The 21,053-nt window shown below is 44.2% G+C and overlaps 1 protein-coding gene across 3 annotated transcripts; it reads right to left on the bottom strand.

Moving 5' to 3' along the window:
* Window positions 1-834: 834 nt before the first annotated feature.
* On the bottom strand, window positions 835-13,198 carry LOC116940895 (Golgi reassembly-stacking protein 2-like). 3 transcript variants are annotated; one of them, XM_032951236.2, is made up of 10 exons: window positions 12,981-13,198; window positions 11,168-11,248; window positions 8,372-8,575; window positions 7,573-7,659; window positions 7,310-7,440; window positions 6,475-6,592; window positions 4,306-4,468; window positions 3,679-3,735; window positions 2,997-3,080; window positions 835-2,868 (listed from the first exon to the last, which is right to left on the bottom strand). In XM_032951236.2, exons 1-10 carry the CDS (start codon window positions 13,041-13,043, stop codon window positions 2,573-2,575), a joined length of 1,284 nt encoding a protein of 427 aa, XP_032807127.1. In that variant the 5' UTR covers window positions 13,044-13,198; the 3' UTR covers window positions 835-2,572. The 3 variants fall into 3 exon arrangements, with proteins under 3 accessions (XP_032807127.1, XP_032807126.1, XP_032807128.1); XM_032951235.2 differs by having other exon boundaries at window positions 835-2,871; window positions 12,981-13,197; XM_032951237.2 differs by lacking the exon at window positions 2,997-3,080 and having other exon boundaries at window positions 835-2,871.
* Between the last annotated feature and the right edge of the window lie 7,855 nt (window positions 13,199-21,053).

The following is a 21,053-nucleotide window of genomic DNA, read 5'->3' as shown; positions in this document are numbered from 1 at the left end:
TAAAAAATATATCCATGTTTAGATTTAACTCGTAATCCGAAAACACTTTTACATGTTGATTTCCTCCCCATGTACCAGGATTAACGTGCATGTTTATTCAGGTATTACATGCCAGATATGAATAATTGCTTCAGTTGCACCAATGTAATATTGTTAAAAGCAGGAGGCTGAAACTGTTTTGACGGTGTAAAGCTGCTTTCAAAGTATTTGCACTTGACTTAAGACGTGACAATGCCATCCGTGCAAATTAAAACTGGTTACACTGGTTCACTAATTCCACGTAGAACGAAGCTGGCCTGTGGCACAATGGCAATTCAGTAAAAGTATCAAGTTGACAATGCACAACGCAGTTTTCAGTTTCTTCCTGAAATAATCCTAAGCTAGCGTTCCCTCATTATGACTGCTGTTCCTTTCTGGTTTTCTCAACTCGATACAAACACTTGTACACGTTGCTACTTGCGCAGGTGTATAGCCAGACATTTTTACATAGGCATATTTGTAAGTTCTGTTTTTTTATCTCAAGCTTCTCCTTTCGGGAGTCGAGTGCGAGTGTTTTAGGTTGTAAAGCTACAGCCGCTAAGCAAATCCAGACATTACAATCTAAGCAGGTAAATAAAACTTCATTTTTTGTTGGTTTATTTTTCAAATGGGAAAATTATGCAATATTGTAAAATTCTGCTACAAAGGGAAAGCCAGCCAGTTGCCTAAACACGTTCAAAATATATTAATTAATTTAGTGATAATTAATATATATCCCCTTGCTGTGGAATTTAACTTTCACAATGCAGCATAACATAAATCCGGGGAACAAAGCAAAACGTTAAGACCACGAGGTTATTATAGTGCCACCTTTAATTCCGTTCCGCGGATCCGTAAAGTGCCATTGGATCGCCATCTGACAAAACAGGCAGAGCGTCTAGCAAGAGCCTCGTGTGAGCAAACTGTACCGACGGGTGACAAAGTTTCAATCCTTGAGGAGCAAACCACGATGCCGACATTGTCACAACCGCTGCCACGAAGGATGGCAGTATGTGCACCGGTTATATTTAAAACGAATCTAGTGTTTTAACGTACGTTACATAATTTTGAAAACGACAAAAAACTTTGGTGAAAACTGACAAGTCATTGAGATGTTTAATATAATCCATTGAATGCTATGTCTGCGAGTGCTGCTGAGCTGAGAGACTGATACTGAAATCAACTGTATGAAGTAGAGGGATGTACACCTTTGGGGTTTATTAATCTGCCAAATATTTCAATTGCAATACAAATTGAAAACTCACATTAATCAAAATAGCATTCATGACAGAATATATATAGGCTACTATTTTTTACAATGGGCCCCTCTTCAATGGCAATGTCTCAATTACTCTAGAGGGACATTTCCTACAATGTGAGTTTATTATACATTGTTGTGCTATCAGGCAGTCAATGATGAACGTGGTACGTTTTTACAACTTGTATGTTTTGACCAATTCAGTCTAGTAATTTTGGAATTCCGTTTTTGATAGTGCTACTCAAAAATACCCAGTGGAATTTTGACTTCAACGTTTATCTAAAATAACTTAACTCGATAATTAAATTATGATGGGTTTTAAACTGAAAAATCCATCCCTGCCATACATTATTGAGGGCACATACGAAGCCAGTTTTGGGCATCTTGTTAAGCAGTGTCCTCTGATTCTGAACTGCTTAAATCTAACATTTCCAAGTTGACCTTTTGTAAGGGGCAGAACTAAGAAGTTGGGAAAACATGTTCCACCTCCTAAGTGCAAGGTACAGTTATCATTGTGGCAACTGCATGGATGTATAACAATGTGCTCAAAGGATTCTATCCGTGGGGGAATTTGTTACACTATTTAGCAGCAAATGCTGCCCCTCCGTGGGGAATATATAACAAGTGTTCATATCCAGTTTGGCAACTGTCCAGCTCCGTACATTTGTGCTGAATGCAATGAATCATCATATAAAATGCTTCCGTGGAAACAAGAATTTAACATCAACATGTATGAAGACATACATCTTGAACATACATACATAAATATGTATGTCTTCATACATACATCTTTGTTTAACACACCATAATAGTCTACAAAGCTCTCCAAAAAATAAAGCCTTCACAGTATGTATGTCAGTCTGTGTGCACCAATTGCACACAACAGTAATACTACAACCACTGAAACATTGTTGGTTTTCTTTTATAATGTGAATTTCTGGGATTGATGTGAGCCCACACATGATATAAAACAGAAACAAAACGTACTAAGCGCTACTCTCTCCCATAATGAAATATTATTGCAAATGCGCCAACATGTGAATGACGCGGCCAGTTGCGTTTTACTTGTGCCCAAATATGACTATGCAGACAACAGACTTGTACAGCCCTTACCTTCATAAATGTTAGTCTGCTGCTGTTTGTGATGCGTTATTTTAATCTGTCAGTCAAAGATTGGCTTAAACACTACCACAACCTAACGGTCTCATCGGTTAATGCCGATTTGGTTCCATGCACCGTAAAAGCACTTTATAGATGAAGGGTGTGTCGGCAAAACAGTTGGACAAATGAGATGTTTTAGCTGCTGCCACTGGCTGCTGCTGCGATGGGTGGATTGAGGCCTGATGACGTCGCTACCGTAGGTACTGGCCCGATGGGCGGAACACCAGCAAGCGTGGTGGGGAAAGTGCTGGGAAGCGTGCTGGACAGCTGCAGGTTCGTCATGTTGGTCAGATAACTTAGGTTGGGAATGTTAGATATGTTGGGCAGGCCAGCAGGGAGCGAGGGAAACGTTGTGGGAAGGCCTCCCGCCAGCGACAATGGCGGCACTTGTGGGGGGAGGAAACTGTCAGGCAGCGAGGGAAACGGTCCACCTGCTGAAAAAGAAACGAGAGATAAAATACATTAGAATACCATCAATGTTGTGGTTATACATAACGGTGGCGGCAAGGAATGCGAATGACGGCGGCGGCGGTGGTGGTGGTGGGTATGGGATTAGCACCAGACATTGGGCCGATGGGCGGCAGGTTGAGTGGAGGCATGGTAAAGCTTAGGTTGGGCATGGTTCCAGGTAAGGTTGCCACACCTGTACAATGGGCAAAGCAAAGTAAAAAGGGTAGTTATACACTTACATGAGAGTACACGAGTACTTACACATGCGTACACGACTTTACATCCGAACCAATATGCTCACTTTGTACAACCGATGTAACTTTAATGTTAAAAGTAAATGTCACTTAGTTTTACTTGAATGAAAAGTGTCTTGAAATGTTTTGTGTACACTTATTAACTCATGGAAATATAAGCATACTTTAACATTGGTTAAAGTAGGCTTATGAACAAGGCTATATATGGTGATTAGCACACTGCGCTACAAACCCAGCGACACAAGTTCGATTCCCGCTCACAGCCATCACCAGTGACGATTATCTGAACCAGTTATGGGCCTCCCCTAGGTCGACTCAGCCTCAAATTAGTACTTGGTGTGGTGTCTCAACATCACCACTGGGGAGACAAAGGCGGCCGGGCGTGGTGTTGGTCACCCACCCCATCATGTACCATGCCAGCCTTCATAGGTGCTCGCTAACAGCACTTGCCCCAACAGTCTGTTCAATCTATATGGGGGATCTTTGTCTTTGTGCATATAGCTACATTGTGCATAAAACTACAATTAATATATTTACTTGTAGATGTCATGAAGGCATTAGAAGAGGTAGGGATGACTGGCATGGTCGGAGAGCCTACAGGGTCAGAATTAACATCACACATTTCATTACTTGCATCAGATGCACATTTGAAGTCATTTCAAATCATTTAGCACTAAAAGTTATATCAGTGCGTACAGAACAGGCAAACTTGGACTCCTAAAGGCTATTATATACTCGGGAAATATCATGGTAGTCAATGGCAATGCTTGCCAATTGCCACTGGGTAAATGTCATTACTGCTCCCCCTCGTGGGCAACTAGGATGATAACTTCAAATAATATCAAAGACAGAGGTCACATGTCTACACAAATGTGCCCTCTGGAGACCAACCATCGTTTGTCATAGTTCTGAGAATAGTACAGACCGGCCCACATAATGGACTTGACACTGGAAGAAGTAACAAATGCAGTTTTTACTGGCTAGACAGAATTCTGTAAATCTATGCCAGGTTGCCATGGGTGCTCACAATAAACGGACTGCCAGTGACAGTTGCCGGCAAAGACTGCTCTAGTGTACCATCACTTTAATCAACGCCTGTGCTATCATTACGACTCCCCCCCCCGCCCCACCCTCGTTTGAGTTGAATGCAAAAGGGAGGGCTACCTGTGGTCAGGACACTGCTGAGAGGTGGCGGAATCGCCACTCCGGGGCTGCCGAGCGACAGTCCAGACAATGTTTGCTCCAGACCCGTGCTGGGAGTCATGGCGGCAGTGACAGTGGCAGCCGGCGAAGCACTTGCCATTGAGCTACCAGCAGACAGCTGCACCTGAAAGGCAGTAAACCCAATGAAGACCGAGTGAATTAAGGAACGTTGCATCTGCACCACCCCGTGACTTTGCGATACGATTGCGTATTACCGCTTGTATGCTTTTAAATGTATGTACGTGAACAGCAAATACGTCATGCCGCTGCTGAATGAGTGCCTTCCCATGCCTGTATGGGTTGTGAGGGTTATATGACCAGATTTCACTACGCTGGGTAGTGCTGGTTGGTGAGGGCATGTCGCATAAACGTGGAAGCATAAAAGTAGTACAATTATGTATTTTGCTGCACTGTCCTCGACTGCCTATAGCATAGCCATGTAAGTTATATGACAACATTTATGTGTATGGTGATCACCCATCCAGGCACTATCAAGGCTTAATACTGCTTAGCTTGAGCACATAGCAGCAGTCACGATACGTTTTTAGTCCTGCTCTTTTAACAAGACCACCACCACAAGCAGCAATGCAAACAGGTGTCCATACATCCAACAAATAGCAAGGTGTAGTCACTTGTGTACGTTATGCAAAGTTTATATTTCACACGCTGTGGAACCGAAAGCCAGTGAAGTACTTCCCGCATCAGCTGTAGGAGTCTGTGGTCATATCGCCTTGTGCCAGTAATCGGCATTCATGACACGACTGCATTGAGCTCGTGGCATCGAGATGTGCCTGTCACTGCAGTTGCAGTGTTTTATTAAGCAACTTTGAAATGGCGGATTCAATACTGGTCAATAGTTCTTCAATTCAGCAGCATTGAGTCATCTTCTTGAGCAGTGGCTGATCTTTTGCTTTGTTAGCAACCATAAGACAAAGACATGTTTGAGAAGAAGCACTCTGGTATTTCTAAATCAACCAGGTTGGAGCCGAGTCACACTGGCATAACTTGTGTGCAGCAGCATATATCGGCTTCTCTCTAACGTTATGTTGTACGAGGAGCCCACGAGTTGATTGTTTGAACTTCTGCATATTGAAATTGATGTAACGGTGCACTGGCAGTCAAAGCCTAAACATCAGCAACCGTGTTGGATTTCCCAGCATTGTGAGAGCCAGAATCATTGTCCCGGTCGTTTGTCATCTCTCAGAAAGTCTGCCTCAGCCACTATAAGAGTTGCTACAGCAGTAGACATCTTGTTGTGCCAGTACTGACGTTTTCTTGGCTTTAAGCATCCAATGAATCTGCTTCATTTGGTCGACCCAGGTTAGTCAGTCTGTGAGAGTACGAATACGGCGAAGGCGTCGCTCAAGCGTTCTTGTTCATCACTGTATAGCGAAATACTCCATATCGTACTTGGTTAGCAGCTGTACTTCACAACGGACTGTTTGAGTCGGACAAAGTTTATCAAAAAATTATCCAATTGTAATTTTTTGGGTTGAACCAGGAGGTTCATCAATCGTCTTCTCAATGAGAGACACCAGGTTGCTAAACAGGGACGAATAAAGCAGGTCCAGTTTAACAAAGAGCTGTACATCTATATGATCAACAAGGTTTGATGTATTCTTGGTTCTTTCGGTAAAGTCACGTAGAAGGGAAACAATAAAATAATAAAAATATAAAACAATAAAATTATCACGACGTTTCGACTGCAACACAAGCAATCATCATCAGGTGTGAAAACCACAGCAATAAAATTTGAAAAAAGTGGCGGGTTTTTTTTTACGTTAGCACCACGGAGAGCGATTTGACAGTTTGTTCAGATGGACGAGTCCATCTATGTTCGGAAAAGAGGAGGGGGGGAGACGAAAAAAAAACGCCACTTTTTTAAAAATTTTCTTACTGTGGTTTTCACACCTGATGATGATTGCTTGTGTTGCAGTCGAAACGTCATGAGAATTTTATTGTTTTATATTTTTATTTTATTTATATTAATTTATTGTTTCCCTTCTACGTGACTTTACCGAAAGAACCAAGAATATGAATCCCTGCAGTCACGAAAGCTTTAAATCAAAATTTAAGGTTTGATGTGTATAGTGCAGGAGATTTTTAAGATGCATCACGGTACCCCCTTACCTCTGTGAAGCCCTCAAGTCGCTGTGAACTGTAGCCAAGCGCAGCATTGGGGTTGGACTCGGTGAAGGGACGCGTGGGAATCCGGTGAAGGTAGCCGTACCCAATGCCACACCCGAGCCTGAAGCAGAAGCACCAATTACCAGGTATATTTTATAATCCTGCATGAAAGAAATACGAAAAATGTCCCTTCACTTTGAGCCGTCTGACCACACATAATTGTATGGTTAACAATGTGAATTTACATGAGGAGCAGTAGACTGCACTTGCATCCCACATTTTGATTACTGGTCATGCAAATCTACAACAAAATGGGTGCTTGACCTCAACATAATCTAACGGCTATCAGTAAATGCATGCCAAATGGTAACAAAAAAATAAAAGCGTAATAGTATAAAAGATTGTAACTATAGGTTTGGTCTTTCCATCATGTCTTGCAATTCACGTGACATCACCATACTTTGTAATGTTACGATAATTTTGGACGATGGAAAGTCATAATAGGTCCTGTCAGAATTAGACCGAACAATTTGTCATTTGTTTATCCAGTCTTACATTGGGGTTATTGTCCAACTCCAAAAAAGATGATTTTGTGTGTGGGGTACTCAAATAAGAATCCACGCATACATGAGGATAACACTCTTTTAAAAATCTGAACAAGTGGGTTAATCAATCCATTTGTTGTACCGCCACCTCCTGGGAACCTCGCTGCATAGCAGACATTTCACAATAAAGCATGATCCATCAACCCATGGCTCCGTAAAGCTTGGCTATGGCACTATACCACAGGAGCTTGCGTGTGTTTTATATGTATGTTTACATACGTGCGATTACGTACAATCCCTCCCCTCCCCAGGACTTGTTAGGTGTGATGATGACCTCTCGACAGCTGTCCGTGTCCGTGTTGTACACATAGAGCTTAAGAGGCTTCCCGTCGTGAGACTCAATCAGGGAGAACAAGTCTTCAGACTGTGGCAGAGAATGGACCACAGCGCAAAATACAGGTTATGGGCGTGCAGTAGACAACAAGTCTGCAGTGCAATAATAAAATATGCACATGACAAACATAGCTCAATATTAGAAGTTGTCTAACTGCCATACCTCATTTAGCACAGCATCCGCACCAATGATATAGTCAGTGAAGGGGCGCAGCCCAGCCAGGACAGCAGGGGAGTTGGGCTCCACCTCCTGCACAACAAGAGAATTACAGTGGTAAGCATTGGTTACCTTGATCAAAACAGGTATCCAACTCCTTAACGTTACGAGTGGACAACCACTCAATCATTGTTTGTATTTGCAGAACACCTTAATGTGTCCACCAGAGAAGAGTGAATATTAAATACAAGGTAAGTGATTGTATACAAGTGCTATTATCACGCTTTCATGCATTACAGGTAATTAACATTACTGAACAGGGCTTGGCTTTTTGTAATAATAATGCCTCACTTATTCAAGAAAACCTCAGAGTTTCAATAGGATGTTTTCAATATTTGGCCAATTCCACTTTGAGTGTTCAGAATATGGGAGGAAAATAGATAAACCCAATAAAACCCACGTGCACAAGCAAATAATAATTAAAAGTGCCACACAAATGTAGTCAAGAATGTAATTCCTATAATGCAATATGGTCACCTTGCACAATTCTGCATGATTCATAAGCTCTTACCTCCAAATGACTGAATTACATGTATGCGCCACTACGCCCGGCAAACGCATTGAGTGTTCTCATTACAGGTGCAACTGAGCGAACTCAAAGGTGCAAATGCTTGCGTATGATCCACCATGCATTGCACCATCCGACCGTGAGAGGAATGCCTAATTAATCACAATAATCAGTTCTCTTGTGGTCCTCTAACACTTATCCCAATGTTCTAAATTATTCGCTGGGGAATTTGCTCACCAGAATGTGCCACACATTTTCGTTGGCACCGTCAAAGCTGCAGAAGCGAATGCTGACACCCAGGAGGCCCTGGCCGCCCCACAGCGCGCTGGGCGTCACCGTCACTTCGCGCACCTTCAGGTTTTTGCTGCTGTACACCTGCATCAACACTGGCTTCTCCACATTCTCCTTGAGCTGCTGCCGCAGCATGTCATTGTCCTTGTCCTAAAGCGAGCCATGTCGGGGGAGTACAGCACAGTAAGCAATGGTACATAAAATGAACGCGAGGAGAGCTGATTAACCGGAAAAAAAGTTGGTAAGAGAAGATAACTGCAAAAACATATCCAGGCATGTATACTCTTTGTCAATCCACTGTGAAATGAGGGCCTACCAATTGGGGGGGGGGTGGTGGCGTGCGGCATATTGGAATTTTTTGAAAGTATTGGAGTTGTAATTATTTGAGCATATTTATTATCATGGCTTCCATAAAATAATTATCTGAAACTCAGGCATGATTCCAATAATATATAATATCTAAGGTAGAGCAAATGAGACCGTGAATATTTAGTTATCATCATACCTTGCCCAACACTGATTTATTGAACGCGTGTTTCAGCTATACACTGTTTACTTATTGAGGTACGTTTTCCGGAAAAACGGCGGTGACGTTTCGATTGCACGCGGTTTGACGCTGCTAAGATTCTCATCTCCACGTCAACAAGTTGTGCACGGTATGCTTGTAGATTCTGCGGATGAATATCTCGTTGCAATATTCCCTCCTCGTGCACATCGGGATGCTGTGTTACCGGCATCCCGTGCACATCGTCCACGCTGTTGTGTTGATAATCTCGTGACTATTATTCGTACCCAGTGCCCTTAAGACAATTTGTAATCATGGCCCCTAAGCATAAATTAAGTGGTGGTGATTCTCGTGAGAAAAATCTGAAAAAACTGCAGTTGTTAGATAGGCTTGCGAGGCGTAAGAGTGCTGCACCCGTTGGAATGTGCTATCGTATGAATGAATCGACTGGAAACGATTAGGAAATCGGAGGAAAAGGGCCAGTGTTTTTGCCAGCGCTCCCACCAGTGGTAATGTATATTTTGTTTCTCGACGTGATGCATTGATAGAAAAAGTGGAAAAGTCACTTCATTTGAGGACCTAAGAATGCAACCCTATTTTTCCCTACGGTCTATTATTTGTCAAAAGCGGTTTGCCCAACATGCCTTTTTCCAGGATCGTTATCCCCACATTCGGCGAGGTATTACTCTGACCGTACCATCCGCCAAGCTGTCTCTCCTTCCATACAGAAACAACCACTTGATACTCCGGTCAAAACCATCACACTTCCATATATAGCAGGCGTTACTAAAAAGATTTCCAAAATTCTAAACAAACACAAGATCCAGGTCCGGTTCAATACAGTACACAAAATTCGTGATCTGATCCCATCCGTGAAGGATGTCATTCCTGATTTACAGTACCCCGGGGTTTACAAATTGAGTTGTACCTGCGGTTATTGCTACATCGGTGAGACAAAGCGACATGTCTCTGACCGAATTCGCGAGCACAAATCAGATTTGAAACACGGCAAAACGAATTCTTCTGCTGTAGCTGATCACTGTTACAACGCTGTGGGGGATCACGATATAATTTTTTCCGATACCAAGGTTCTTTGCAAACCCACGGGCTTTTATCAGAGATTTGTTCATGAAGCAATTCAGATCTACAAACACAGACACAATTTCAACCGAGAGGATGGTTTCAAATTAAGCAACCATTGGAAAGATGTTCTAAATCGAACTAAACATTAAACTAATTTCAATGGTACAGTATATTTTTCGAGTAGTGGTACCCCAAACTTTCGCAGCTCTTATAAATTCCCATTTTCACACCATCAATGGGTAAAATCCCCCTCCCCCCTTTCCCCCCCCCCCCTCGCCAAACTGCAAGTCCACCGGCACGTACACCACCTCTTTGCTCGCACACAGGTCCGATGTCTGAGCGTGGTTGTGTTTCGCTAAATTCTCCTGTTTGATGAGTACTAAGTGCCTCGGTGAATGTATATACTCTGACTTTAACATAGCTATTTCTGTGACCAGTTACTAGCTAATCACTAAACTATTTAAATGCTAAATTCTATGCTAATTTCCTTTGTCAAGGGGCACCTCTGCGGATGTGTATACTTTAACTTAGCTATTTCAATGAGCCATTTCAATGCTAATTTATATGCTAATTCCTTTGTCAAAGCCCGTGGTCTTCTTCTTATCACACAGCTTAAATATCGTGATGTAAGCGTGGCTTCTTCCACTCCAGCGCTGTCCTCCAGACAGGCTCGTCCCTTCACCTGATGAAGGCCGCTTGTGTTGTGGCCGAAACGTCGTGATTATTGTTGTTTTATTATTTACCTACGTGACTTTACCGAATAGAACCAAAGAGTATGGATCCTTGCAGTCACGAAAGCTTTAAATCTAGAATATTACTGTACTCGTATGTCAATGTGCATACGATTACATTTTGCAGAATGTGCTCGACGAGAGCTTCAATGTGTATCCCATCACGCATGCCAGGTTGTCATAGATGGCTGCGGACCTGTGCTTCGTGTCGGGCTTCAGATTGTAGTGCAACAAAATCCATTCATGTACTGTACTTATATGCTCTCGCATCTATGCTCCCCACCTTCACCAGCGTGAAGTATATAATCAAATAATCCCTATCACCCGCTTGACATGGGGAGGCCATAATCCAGCAACAGATTGACAAAAGGGCTGTACTGAAATCGCATTTTAATACGTCTGTTATCGGAGCTTTGTTTATACCAGTCTGGTGTTTTCAATGGCCACTATGAAGTCGAAGAACGGTTCGAGTCCTGCCTGGTGGCCTGGCGAGCCCTCCTGCACCTGCGGTGGGGACACAAGAACACAGGATATGCGAAATCTCAAACAGGGGTGACCACACTGGAACCTGTTTAATGGCATCGATGTAATTTTAACAATGACAGGGAGCGTAACTGCCATGGCTATTTTTTTTATTCAGATGAAACATTTTAAATGTTACATTTGCTTTCATAACTGTAAAGACAGTCAGACCAAATGGTAAGATTGATCGTTTAATGTGATTAATATTATGGATAAAACTCAAAATGCATTGGTTTAAAACGTGAGTTTCTTCTGAATGACTGCAGATTGAGGCTCTTTTGTTTACAGTCATGAAAAGGTGGTAACCCATGCAACATGGACGGAACAATTACGGTTGACTTCCCACAAAGTGACTCATTTTACAAACCCCCAGAGGAATGAACCTCTGAATCGGCCCTTTTTATGGGTTTAGAACTTACGAATATGAGCCCTTTGAAGCGACACCAACTCATGTTTCAAACTCAGGACCATAGGTTCCCTAACAAGGCCGTTATAAACGTGGCATAGCCATTATGATACCCAGAACCAAAGTTTGAATTCAGGTCCTCGGCGAATATGAATACAGCCACTATGAACCTGACAAGGCCACTATAGAACACCTTGGCCACCCAGTCGCAGTGTTTGAACCCAAGGGCCTCCAATGTCTGACGTGGCCATTATGCGCCTGGAAATGTCCATTATATACCCCTCTGAGAGACAGCCTGCGGACCCAAGGCTTGAAGCCAGAACGCCAATGTCTGACGAGGACATTCTGAACGTAGCATGGCCATTACGAGCACCCCCCCCCCCCCCCCCTCATAAGACACCCAGAGATCCCACTCCTCATGAGACACCCAGAGATCCCACTCCTCACGAGACACCCAGAGATCCCACTCCTCACCAGACACCCAGAGATCCCACTTCTCACGAGACACCCAGAGATCCCACTCCTCACGAGACACCCAGAGATCCCACTCCTCACGAGACACCCAGAGATCCCACTCCTCACGAGACACCCAGAGATCCCACTCCTCATGAGACACCCAGAGATCCCACTCCTCACGAGACACCCAGAGATCCCACTCCTCACGAGACACCCAGAGATCCCACTCCTCATGAGACACCCAGAGATCCCACTCCTCACGAGACACCCTGAGATCCCACTCCTCACGAGACACCCAGAGATCCCACTCCTCATGAGACACCCAGAGATCCCACTCCTCATGAGACACCCAGAGATCCCACTCCTCACGAGACACCCAGAGATCCCACTCCTCACGAGACACCCAGAGATCCCACTCCTCACGAGACACCCAGAGATCCCACTCCTCACGAGACACCCAGAGATCCCACTCCTCACGAGACACCCAGAGATCCCACTCCTCACGAGACACCCAGAGATCCCACTCCTCATGAGACACCCAGAGATCCCACTCCTCATGAGACACCCAGAGATCCCACTCCTCATGAGACACCCAGAGATCCCAGGGCTTCGTGTCCCGACTGTTGAGTCGCCTCAGCCACTCGGCCACAATTCGCGTAACACCTCCCCCCCCCCTCCCCCCATCTGCCTCTCAACAGGCACAAATTAAGGCATTACACGCTCACGCCAAGATTTACAAAGTGACAACAAATTCCGTAAACTGGTGACTTGAATCTCCGGTGCGATCCTTGTGAGAGGCTGCCCCGGTGAAGCATCAATGATAAACACACACACACAGGCACGATGGCCTACCCTCAATACATGGTAGCCCTCGCTTCCTCCGCCGGGAATGTCCACGCTCTGCGCTCCACCCATGCTGTATAACTGTGAAGTTTATTTTTTTTAATGTAAACGTCAATTTAGTTTTTAATTAAGTTCAACAGTCGGCGGAGGCGGCGTTGTGACTAGAGCGGGCCTCGTCTGGGGTTCAACGCGACATTGGAATATGCAGTTCGGACACGCGGTCCCGCTGCGATAAACACGCGCCATTGGTTAAAAAGTGTTCCCACGTGACCGCACCTCTCTCTGCTATTGGCATAAAGCGTGCACGCTTGCTTATGTGATGTGGGATTTCCAATGGGGGTGCTGTGGCAGTGACGTGGCGCTGAGATTGAAGGGGAGGGGGGCGGTGGCGGGGGGGATGAAGGGAGGGGGGGGAAAGGGGAGGGGGGATGCGGGGGGAGGGGTCTTTGGGATCAAGAGAAGGATGTGGGCGGGATAAGGGGAGAGGGGGGGGCTGAGGGGAGGGGCGGGGGGCTAAGGGGAGGGGCGGGGGGGCTGAGGGGAGGGGCGGGGGGTGAGGGGGAGGGGCGGGTGTACGGCTGGACATCTGTGAAACGATTGGACGTGTGTGAAAAAGAGCTTTATAGCTCATCTGATTCCTCCGGTATAAATCGATATTCTGATTCTGACTATGGATGGGGGAGTGGGGGTTCGATTATGTCAGTTGACGTCTTTGTTGCTGTCTCAAATGCATCGGATTCGAAGCAGGGATGTAATCCATCCGAAAGAACCCTTGAGCTGGGAGATGGAGTGATGAAATTAACTCGTGTAGTAGAGGCGCTGGCATGAGGATCACTGCATGGCAGGATCGTGAGTGGTGGCGGAGGACTGAGCTAGCCTTTTTATATTAAACATCTAAAATACAATCATTATCATCAGCAGCAGCTGATGGATGAAGGCTGCCCCAAGCAGTGGTCACCTTTCAAGATCTTGCGACGTATCAATCCACCTAGCTGCTGCAACACAAGCTCGGTTGATCGCTCCATCTCCCCGAGTGGACGCGATCTCAGATGCGTTTCCGTTCCTAGGCTGCCACCTCATTATTATTATTGACACTCGGCAATCATCCCTCAGAGCGACGTGTCTTGCCCATGCCCACTAAATGTTTTTATTTTTACAATTTTAATGTTAGGAGCGGGTTCATATGTATGTATAGATACATAGAATCAGTTAATAATGGACGTGTCAGTCATTAACTACAGTCCCTGGGTTCAAGCCTTGCGTCTTGTGTGTCCCTTCACGGAGTTTATATTTATCTTCTTTGGTTCTTTCGGTAAAGTCACGTAGAATGAGAATAAAATAATAAAATAAAACAATAAAATTCTCACGACGTTTCAGCAACAACACAAGTAGCCTTCTTCAGGTGAAAGAACAGAACTGTCGTTCCGACACCTGAATAAGGCTACTTGTGTTGTGGCCGAAACGTCGTGAGAATTTTATTGTTTAATTTTATTATTTTATTCTCATTCTACGTGACTTTACCCTAAGAACCAAAGAAGATGAATCCTTGCAGTCACGAAAGCTTTAAATCGGACGTAGAATGAGAATAAAATAATAAATTGATAAAATAAAATAACACAATAAAATTCTCACGACGTTTCGGCCACAACATAAGCGGCCTTCATCCATCTTTACCGAAAGAACCAAAGAAGATGAATCCTTGAATCCTTGCAGTCACGAAAGCTTTAAATCGAAACTTTAAATCGGAGTTTATATTGTCCATGTCACGTTCGTAATCGCCATGTCGGGTGCTAGACGGATTATTCATTTGCTGGATCGTTAGAGATTGACCACGGCTAATGATGATAACGTAGTACACGAATAAGCAAATTGTGTTATTTAGATAGCAAGCGACATAGCGATCGTCTAACACAGAGGTGTCCAAACTTTTTTTTCCCAAGGGCCACATACAGAAAAATATACGAAGGACTGGGCCACTCACTAGACGTGAGGTATACTGCCTCACTTCTCATGCACTAATATTGGCAAAATCAATCAAATGCAGGTAAATTACGTTTGATAATTGAACATGCTGGAAGAAAAAAAAGCCTCCATCATAACTCTCCATTAGTAGATTTTCATTTTATTTTTTACAAAAAGGTTTGCAGGTCATTCTCTCAGTGACAGCCTCAGATTGGTTCTTAGGGTGCTGATCCCCTTTCATTGTCCTGTATGACGGGAGAGACAAGAAGAGAAATAGGGGATGTGGATATTTCAAGCTAATTACACAAATAAATTATTGAGCTTGTTAACACATCAACTAACGTTTGTTAAAAAATTGTCATCAATTTTAATTGACTGAATTTATTAAGTAATTGGGCTTATTAACAAATGAAAACTGTGTGTATACTTTTAACTCACCTGTAATGGGAAGAATGTTGCGCTCAGTGGGAGCAGTGATGCTGCGCTTTGGTCTGAAGGATAGCTGGCAGGTCAGGAGAAAGTTTGGTGGTTGAGATGCGAAGGACGTCACGGAGATGGCTGTCGGTCGTTCTGGTTCTCAGTCTGCTTTTGTTCAGCGTTAACAGAGAGAATCTCTGCTCACAGACGTATGTTGAGCCGAACAGACTCATCATTCGTTTTGCGTGGTGTCTCATCAAAGGAAACTTGGCCTTTTCCAAGCTCTGGTAGAAGTCAGGTAGGGAGAGAAGCTAATGCTGATTCTTCAGAGAATCATCACACTGATTTTCGATCAGTTCTAATTGCAGACAATCCTCCTCCACTTCTTCTGCATCCATTGAAAACGGAGCCGCAAACAGTGTGATTTCCTTCTCAATGGCATAAAAATCTTGGAAGCGCTGACTGAATTCTGTCATGAGAGATGTGATCACAGACACATATTCTCCCATTTTTGCAGAGAACTTGGCATTTGGAAATGCGCATTTGATTTCGGTCAGCGTGGGGAAGTGCGCTACATTGAAGTTGCACAGTTGTGACTCGAAGAGACGGAGCTTCGCACGGAATGCTTTCATGTGCGCATACAGCTATGGTACCAGCTGCTCTTTGCCTTGTAGTCTCTTGTTCAGGGTGTTGAGATGATCAGTGAGACCAACTAAAAAAGCCAGTTTCTGCCAACCATAAAGGGTCACTCATCTCATGGAGAGGTCTGCCCTTTCCTTTCACAAACTTGTCGATATTTGATCTCAGGGAATAAAACCGCTGCAGCACGGAGCCGCGACTGGGCCAGCGCACTTCAGAATGGTAGAGTAGGTCCCCGTATTCAGCATCGACGTCAGAGAGGAGCGCTTGAAATTCTCTGTGGTAAAGCCCTCGTGCCCGAATTATGTTGACAGTTTTCACAACTGTGTTCATCACATCGCCAAGCTGGATTATCTTGGCACAGAGGGCTTCTTGGTGGATGATACAGTGCATTTTGACAGCCTCGCCTCCGCTCTCCTGCACCTTGGCACTCACCATAGAGGCCATGCCTTTGCGCTCGCCTGTCATTGCTGGAGCCCCATCCGTTGTAATTCCACACAGCTTGTCCCATTTAAGTCCAGCCTGGTCAATTGCATCTGACACAGCTTCAAACATGTTGTTGTCCCCTTTAGACTCAAACAAACACACTTCCCCTTGGTTTCTATGAAAAAATATTCTTTTTTCCACCGAGTCTGAAATTTTCTGTACTCGCTTGCAATCTTGCGTCTCTTCGGTTCCGGCATTTCTGGTGACCCTGAGCAAATTTTTTCTTCGATTGCTTGCTTTGTGAAGACGCTGCCTTGTTCAAGACAATAGCGCCACCTAGTTTTTAAACTAAGAAGTGCAATACAGTGGGCCATAGTCCATTATATTTTTTGACTTTGATACGGGCCAATTAAAAATGGATGGCGGGCCGCAGTTGGCCCGCGGGCCGTAGTTTGAACACCCATGGTCTAACAATTAACTCCCGCAGGGGATCAGCACTGTTCAGATAAGTATGCCACGTGTATGGCTCAGGACCATGGAGAGTAGCCAATTGAGAATGCGGTCTATCAGTATGATTGTAGTCGTGCTATTTGTTTACCCATTAACGCCTTATTGAGTCTCCAGATTCGTTTTAGGAGGGTCCTGCAGTGAAATGGTTGTCCAGTTCCCTTTCAAGGGCTGAAATGGTTCTTTTAATGTGGGAAGGGGCACTGGCGGAGCCAGTAGGGGGGGGAGTGCCACGTGCCCCCCCCCCCCAATGATCCGATCAAATTCCCTAATTTCGATCGGATCATTGGAGTCTATTCGTAATAAATCGGCATTTTGCGACCCCCACTGCCACTGTGTAGCATAGTATTACGTGCCAGGGACTCTATGAGATGATAGGACAATAGTCGAGTCCATAATTGGCAATAAGTAACGGCAAAGCAGTTATAAGTAACTCAGAATTGTGCGCAGTTGCGTATAGAGTAACGACTTTCCTAAAGTCGATGCCAATCACACAACGCGGTTCGAATTCGACCCTCGATCGATGGCTGCGCCATCGCCACACACGCGTCGAATAAAAAGCAAGGGACAAGTCCTTATTTACTAACAACTCCTCTTTCATTTTTCATTGCTGGACGGGTTGCCCTCCCCTACCTGAAAATCCTGGCTCCGCTATTGGGAAGGGGTGGAGCGGCAATGGCGTAGTTAAATCTTGACTCACCTGATGATTGATATTTTTATTATTATTTTCTATCTACGTGGCTTTACCGAAAGACCCATAGAATATGAATAAGATGGCGTAGTTTATGTATTGTACTGCGCCACCCACCAGGTGGCCCCGGGTTCGATTTTGGGTTCATGTCAGTGGCGAATAAGAACTGGACCAGCGTGGTTAAATTTTGCATAAAACCCCAATGACTAACACGGCGTGGGGAGGCCTACATCGTCCAGCTGTGAATTGGCAAAGAGCTGTAAATAACCATGTTGATTCATCGAAAGAACCAAAGAAGATGAATCATTGCAGTCACGAAAGCTTTAAATCGAAATTTAACCGCCTCTACGGGGAGGGATTCCACACATCCTTAAGATCATTCAACAGACTTCGGGATAAGAAGGCTCAACTAATCGAGTCTCTCACCTTTCTGAAGAGATGCCGCGACTCTAAGCTTAAAAGCCGTGATCTGAACGTGGCTCTCTCACTCCAGCGCTGTCCTACCAGACAGTCTCGCCCCCTTCACCTGATGAAGGCCGCTTGTGTTGTGGCCGAAACGTCGTGAGAATATTATTGTGTTATTTTATTTTATCAATTTATTATTTTATTCTCATTCTACGTGACTTTACCGAAAGAACCAAAGAAGATGAATCATTGCAGTCACGAAAGCTTTAAATCGAAACCATGTTGATGTTTATTGCCTGTGGTATAAATGATTAATAACATCGCTTCGGAAACGCAGAAAGGTAATTAATACAGTGAGGGAAAAAAAGTATTTGATCCCCTGCTGATTTTGTACGTTTGCCCACTGACAAAAAAATGATCAGTCTATAATTTTAATGGTAAGTTTATTTGGACAGTGAGAGACAGAATAACAACAACAGAAAATCCAGAAAAACGCACGTCAAAAATGTTATAAATTGATTTGCATTTTAATGAGGGAAATAAGTATTTGACCCCTTCTCAATCAGAAAGATTTCTGGCTCCCAGGTGTCTTTTATACAGGTAACGAGCTGAGATTAGGAGCACACAGCTTGTTACCTGTATAAAAGAAACCTGTCCACAAAAGCAATCAATCAATCAATCAGATTCCAAACTCTCCACCATGGCCAAGACCAAAGAGCTCTCCAAGGATGTCAGGGACAAGATTGTAGACCTACACAAGGCTGGAATGGGCTACAAGACCATTGACAAGCAGCTTGGTGAGAAGGTGACAACAGTTGGTGCGATTATTCGCAAATGGAAGAAACACAAAAGAGCTGTCAATCTCCCTCGGCCTGGGGCTCCATGCAATATCTCACCTCGTGGAGTTGCAATGATCATGAGAACGGTGATGAATCAGCCCAGAACTACACGGGAGGATCTTGTCAATGATCTCAACGCAGCTGGTACCATAGCCACCAACAAAACAATTGGTAACACACTATGCCGTGAAGGACTGAAATCCTGCAGCGCCCGCAAGGTCCCCCTGCTCAAGAAAGCACACATACATGCCCGTCTGAAGTTTGCCAATGAACATCTGAATGATTCAGAGGACAACTGGGTGAAAGTGTTGTGGTCAGATGAGACCAAAATTGAGCTCTTTGGCATCAACTCAACTCGCCGTGTTTGGAGGAGGAATGTTGCCTATGACCCCAAGAACAACATCCCCACCGTCACACATGGATGAGGAAGCATTATGTTTTGGGGGTGTTTTTCTGCTAAGGGGACAGGACAACTTCACCGCATCAAAGGGACGATGGACGGGGCCATGTACCGTCAAATCTTGTGTGAGAACCTTCTTCCCTCAGCCAGGGCATTGAAAATGGGTCGTGGATGGGTATTCCAGCATGACAATGACCCAAAACACACGGCCAAGGCAACAAAGGAGTGGCTCAAGAAGAAGCACATTAAGGTCCTGGAGTGGCCTAGCCAGTCTTCAGACCTTAATCCCATAGAAAGTCTGTGGAGGGAGCTGAAGGTTCGAGTTGCCAAACGTCAGCCTCGAAACTTTAATGACTTGGAGAAGATCTGCAAAGAGAAGTGGGACAGAATCCCTCCTGAGATGTGTGCAAACCTGGTGGCCAACTACAAGAAACGTCTGACCTCTGTGATTGCCAACAAGAGTTTTGCCACCAAGTACTAAGTCATGTTTTGCAGAGGGATCAAATACTTATTTCCCTCATTAAAATGCAAATCAATTTATAACATTTTTGACATGCGTTTTTCTGGATTTTTTTTGTTATTCTCTCTCACTGTTCAAATAAACCTACCATTAAAATTATAGACTGATAATTTATTTGTCAGTGGGCAAACGTACAAAATCAGCAGGGGATCAAACACTTTTTTCCCTCACTGTATATACCGAGGGCGGCTTGAGAGGTATTAAATTCATATGGGTGGAGATACGAAAAAAGAACGTAATCAGCCACTTACTAATTCATATACATTGTCTTATGTATTTAATACACACCAATTGATATGTGCGAAAGAGCTCTCGCTTCTGTTTCAGAATTTTCCGCTACGTTTTCATTTTCCAGCTGCTTAAATTTCCGTTCTTAAGTTGTCTGCCCATACGGCAGATTCACGGCTCAAGCGTCTTCAATCTCTCTCATCACCACACCCCGTATAATCCATTAGGCCAGTACAGATGTTTCACTTGCCGGTGCCACCCGAAGAGGGGATAGCTGTCCTGTACTGATTCCAGTATCTTTGTGGCCAGTGATTTTACGTGATGAATATTCTTATTTTGAGCCATATAAATAAATGGATACAGTAATACTGAAATGTTGTAAATATGGGTGGTGCCAATTTCTGCTCTGGCTCATGGATTAATAGAGGGATCCTTGATCAATGGCTATCTGGACGGTGGATAGATGTGGCTCGCCTTACCTTTCTCAATAATGCTTAGGTAAGACTATCACCGAACACAACTAAACGTCTTACGCAGGACGTGTTTTATTTCAAAATATGACCATAAAACTGACCGTAATTTTTTGTTAATTCAAATTCAGACCTGAATATATAGTTTGTATCTGCTGGGGGCGATGGATGTAACTCGTGACATTGCAGCGGATTAATTTCGGTGGCTGCGTTTGCTGCGCGTTTTATTGATTAGCAATAACAGGAGCGAAAAATATAGTCGATTTAAAATACAAGCACTGTACATCATGGGATACAGAAATATAAACAGCTGCTCTTGTTTGCCACGGGTGTTTTAATGCGTTGTGAATTCACCGAGTTTCAGGACTCACGTTCAAGTCGCTCTCTATTGGGTTGTGTGTAAAATTATCTACGTTCTAATGTGAGCATGAAATTACACCAGAGTGCCTGCATGACATCCTCGCAAAGTTGCCAAAAACGTCCACACGCATCACGCAAAGCCACAAATAACTGCCAGCGGAATCACGTGGGTATCCACGCAGACTCCATCTCTGCGTGCTCCACCAAGCCCCCCTCGT

The sequence above is a fragment of the Petromyzon marinus genome, chromosome 10, assembly GCF_048934315.1.
Source record: "Petromyzon marinus isolate PM22_M1 ecotype Great Lakes invasive population chromosome 10, UKy_Petmar_22M1.pri1.0, whole genome shotgun sequence".
Lineage (NCBI taxonomy): Eukaryota > Metazoa > Chordata > Hyperoartia > Petromyzontiformes > Petromyzontidae > Petromyzon > Petromyzon marinus.
This window is presented reverse-complemented; position numbering and strand designations above follow the sequence as displayed.

Bases quoted from the DNA above. Each gene is read 5' to 3' on its own strand.
- LOC116940895 (XM_032951235.2), bottom strand. From the start codon at position 13,043: ATGGGTGGAGCGCAGAGCGTGGACATTCCCGGCGGAGGAAGCGAGGGC. The intron at 7,441-7,572 runs GTATGGCAGTTA...TCTCTGCCACAG, and splicing joins CGGATGCTGTGCTAAATGAG to TCTGAAGACTTGTTCTCCCT. The intron at 3,081-3,678 runs GTAAATATATTA...CCCATTGTACAG, and splicing joins TGCCTTCATGACATCTACAA to GTGTGGCAACCTTACCTGGA.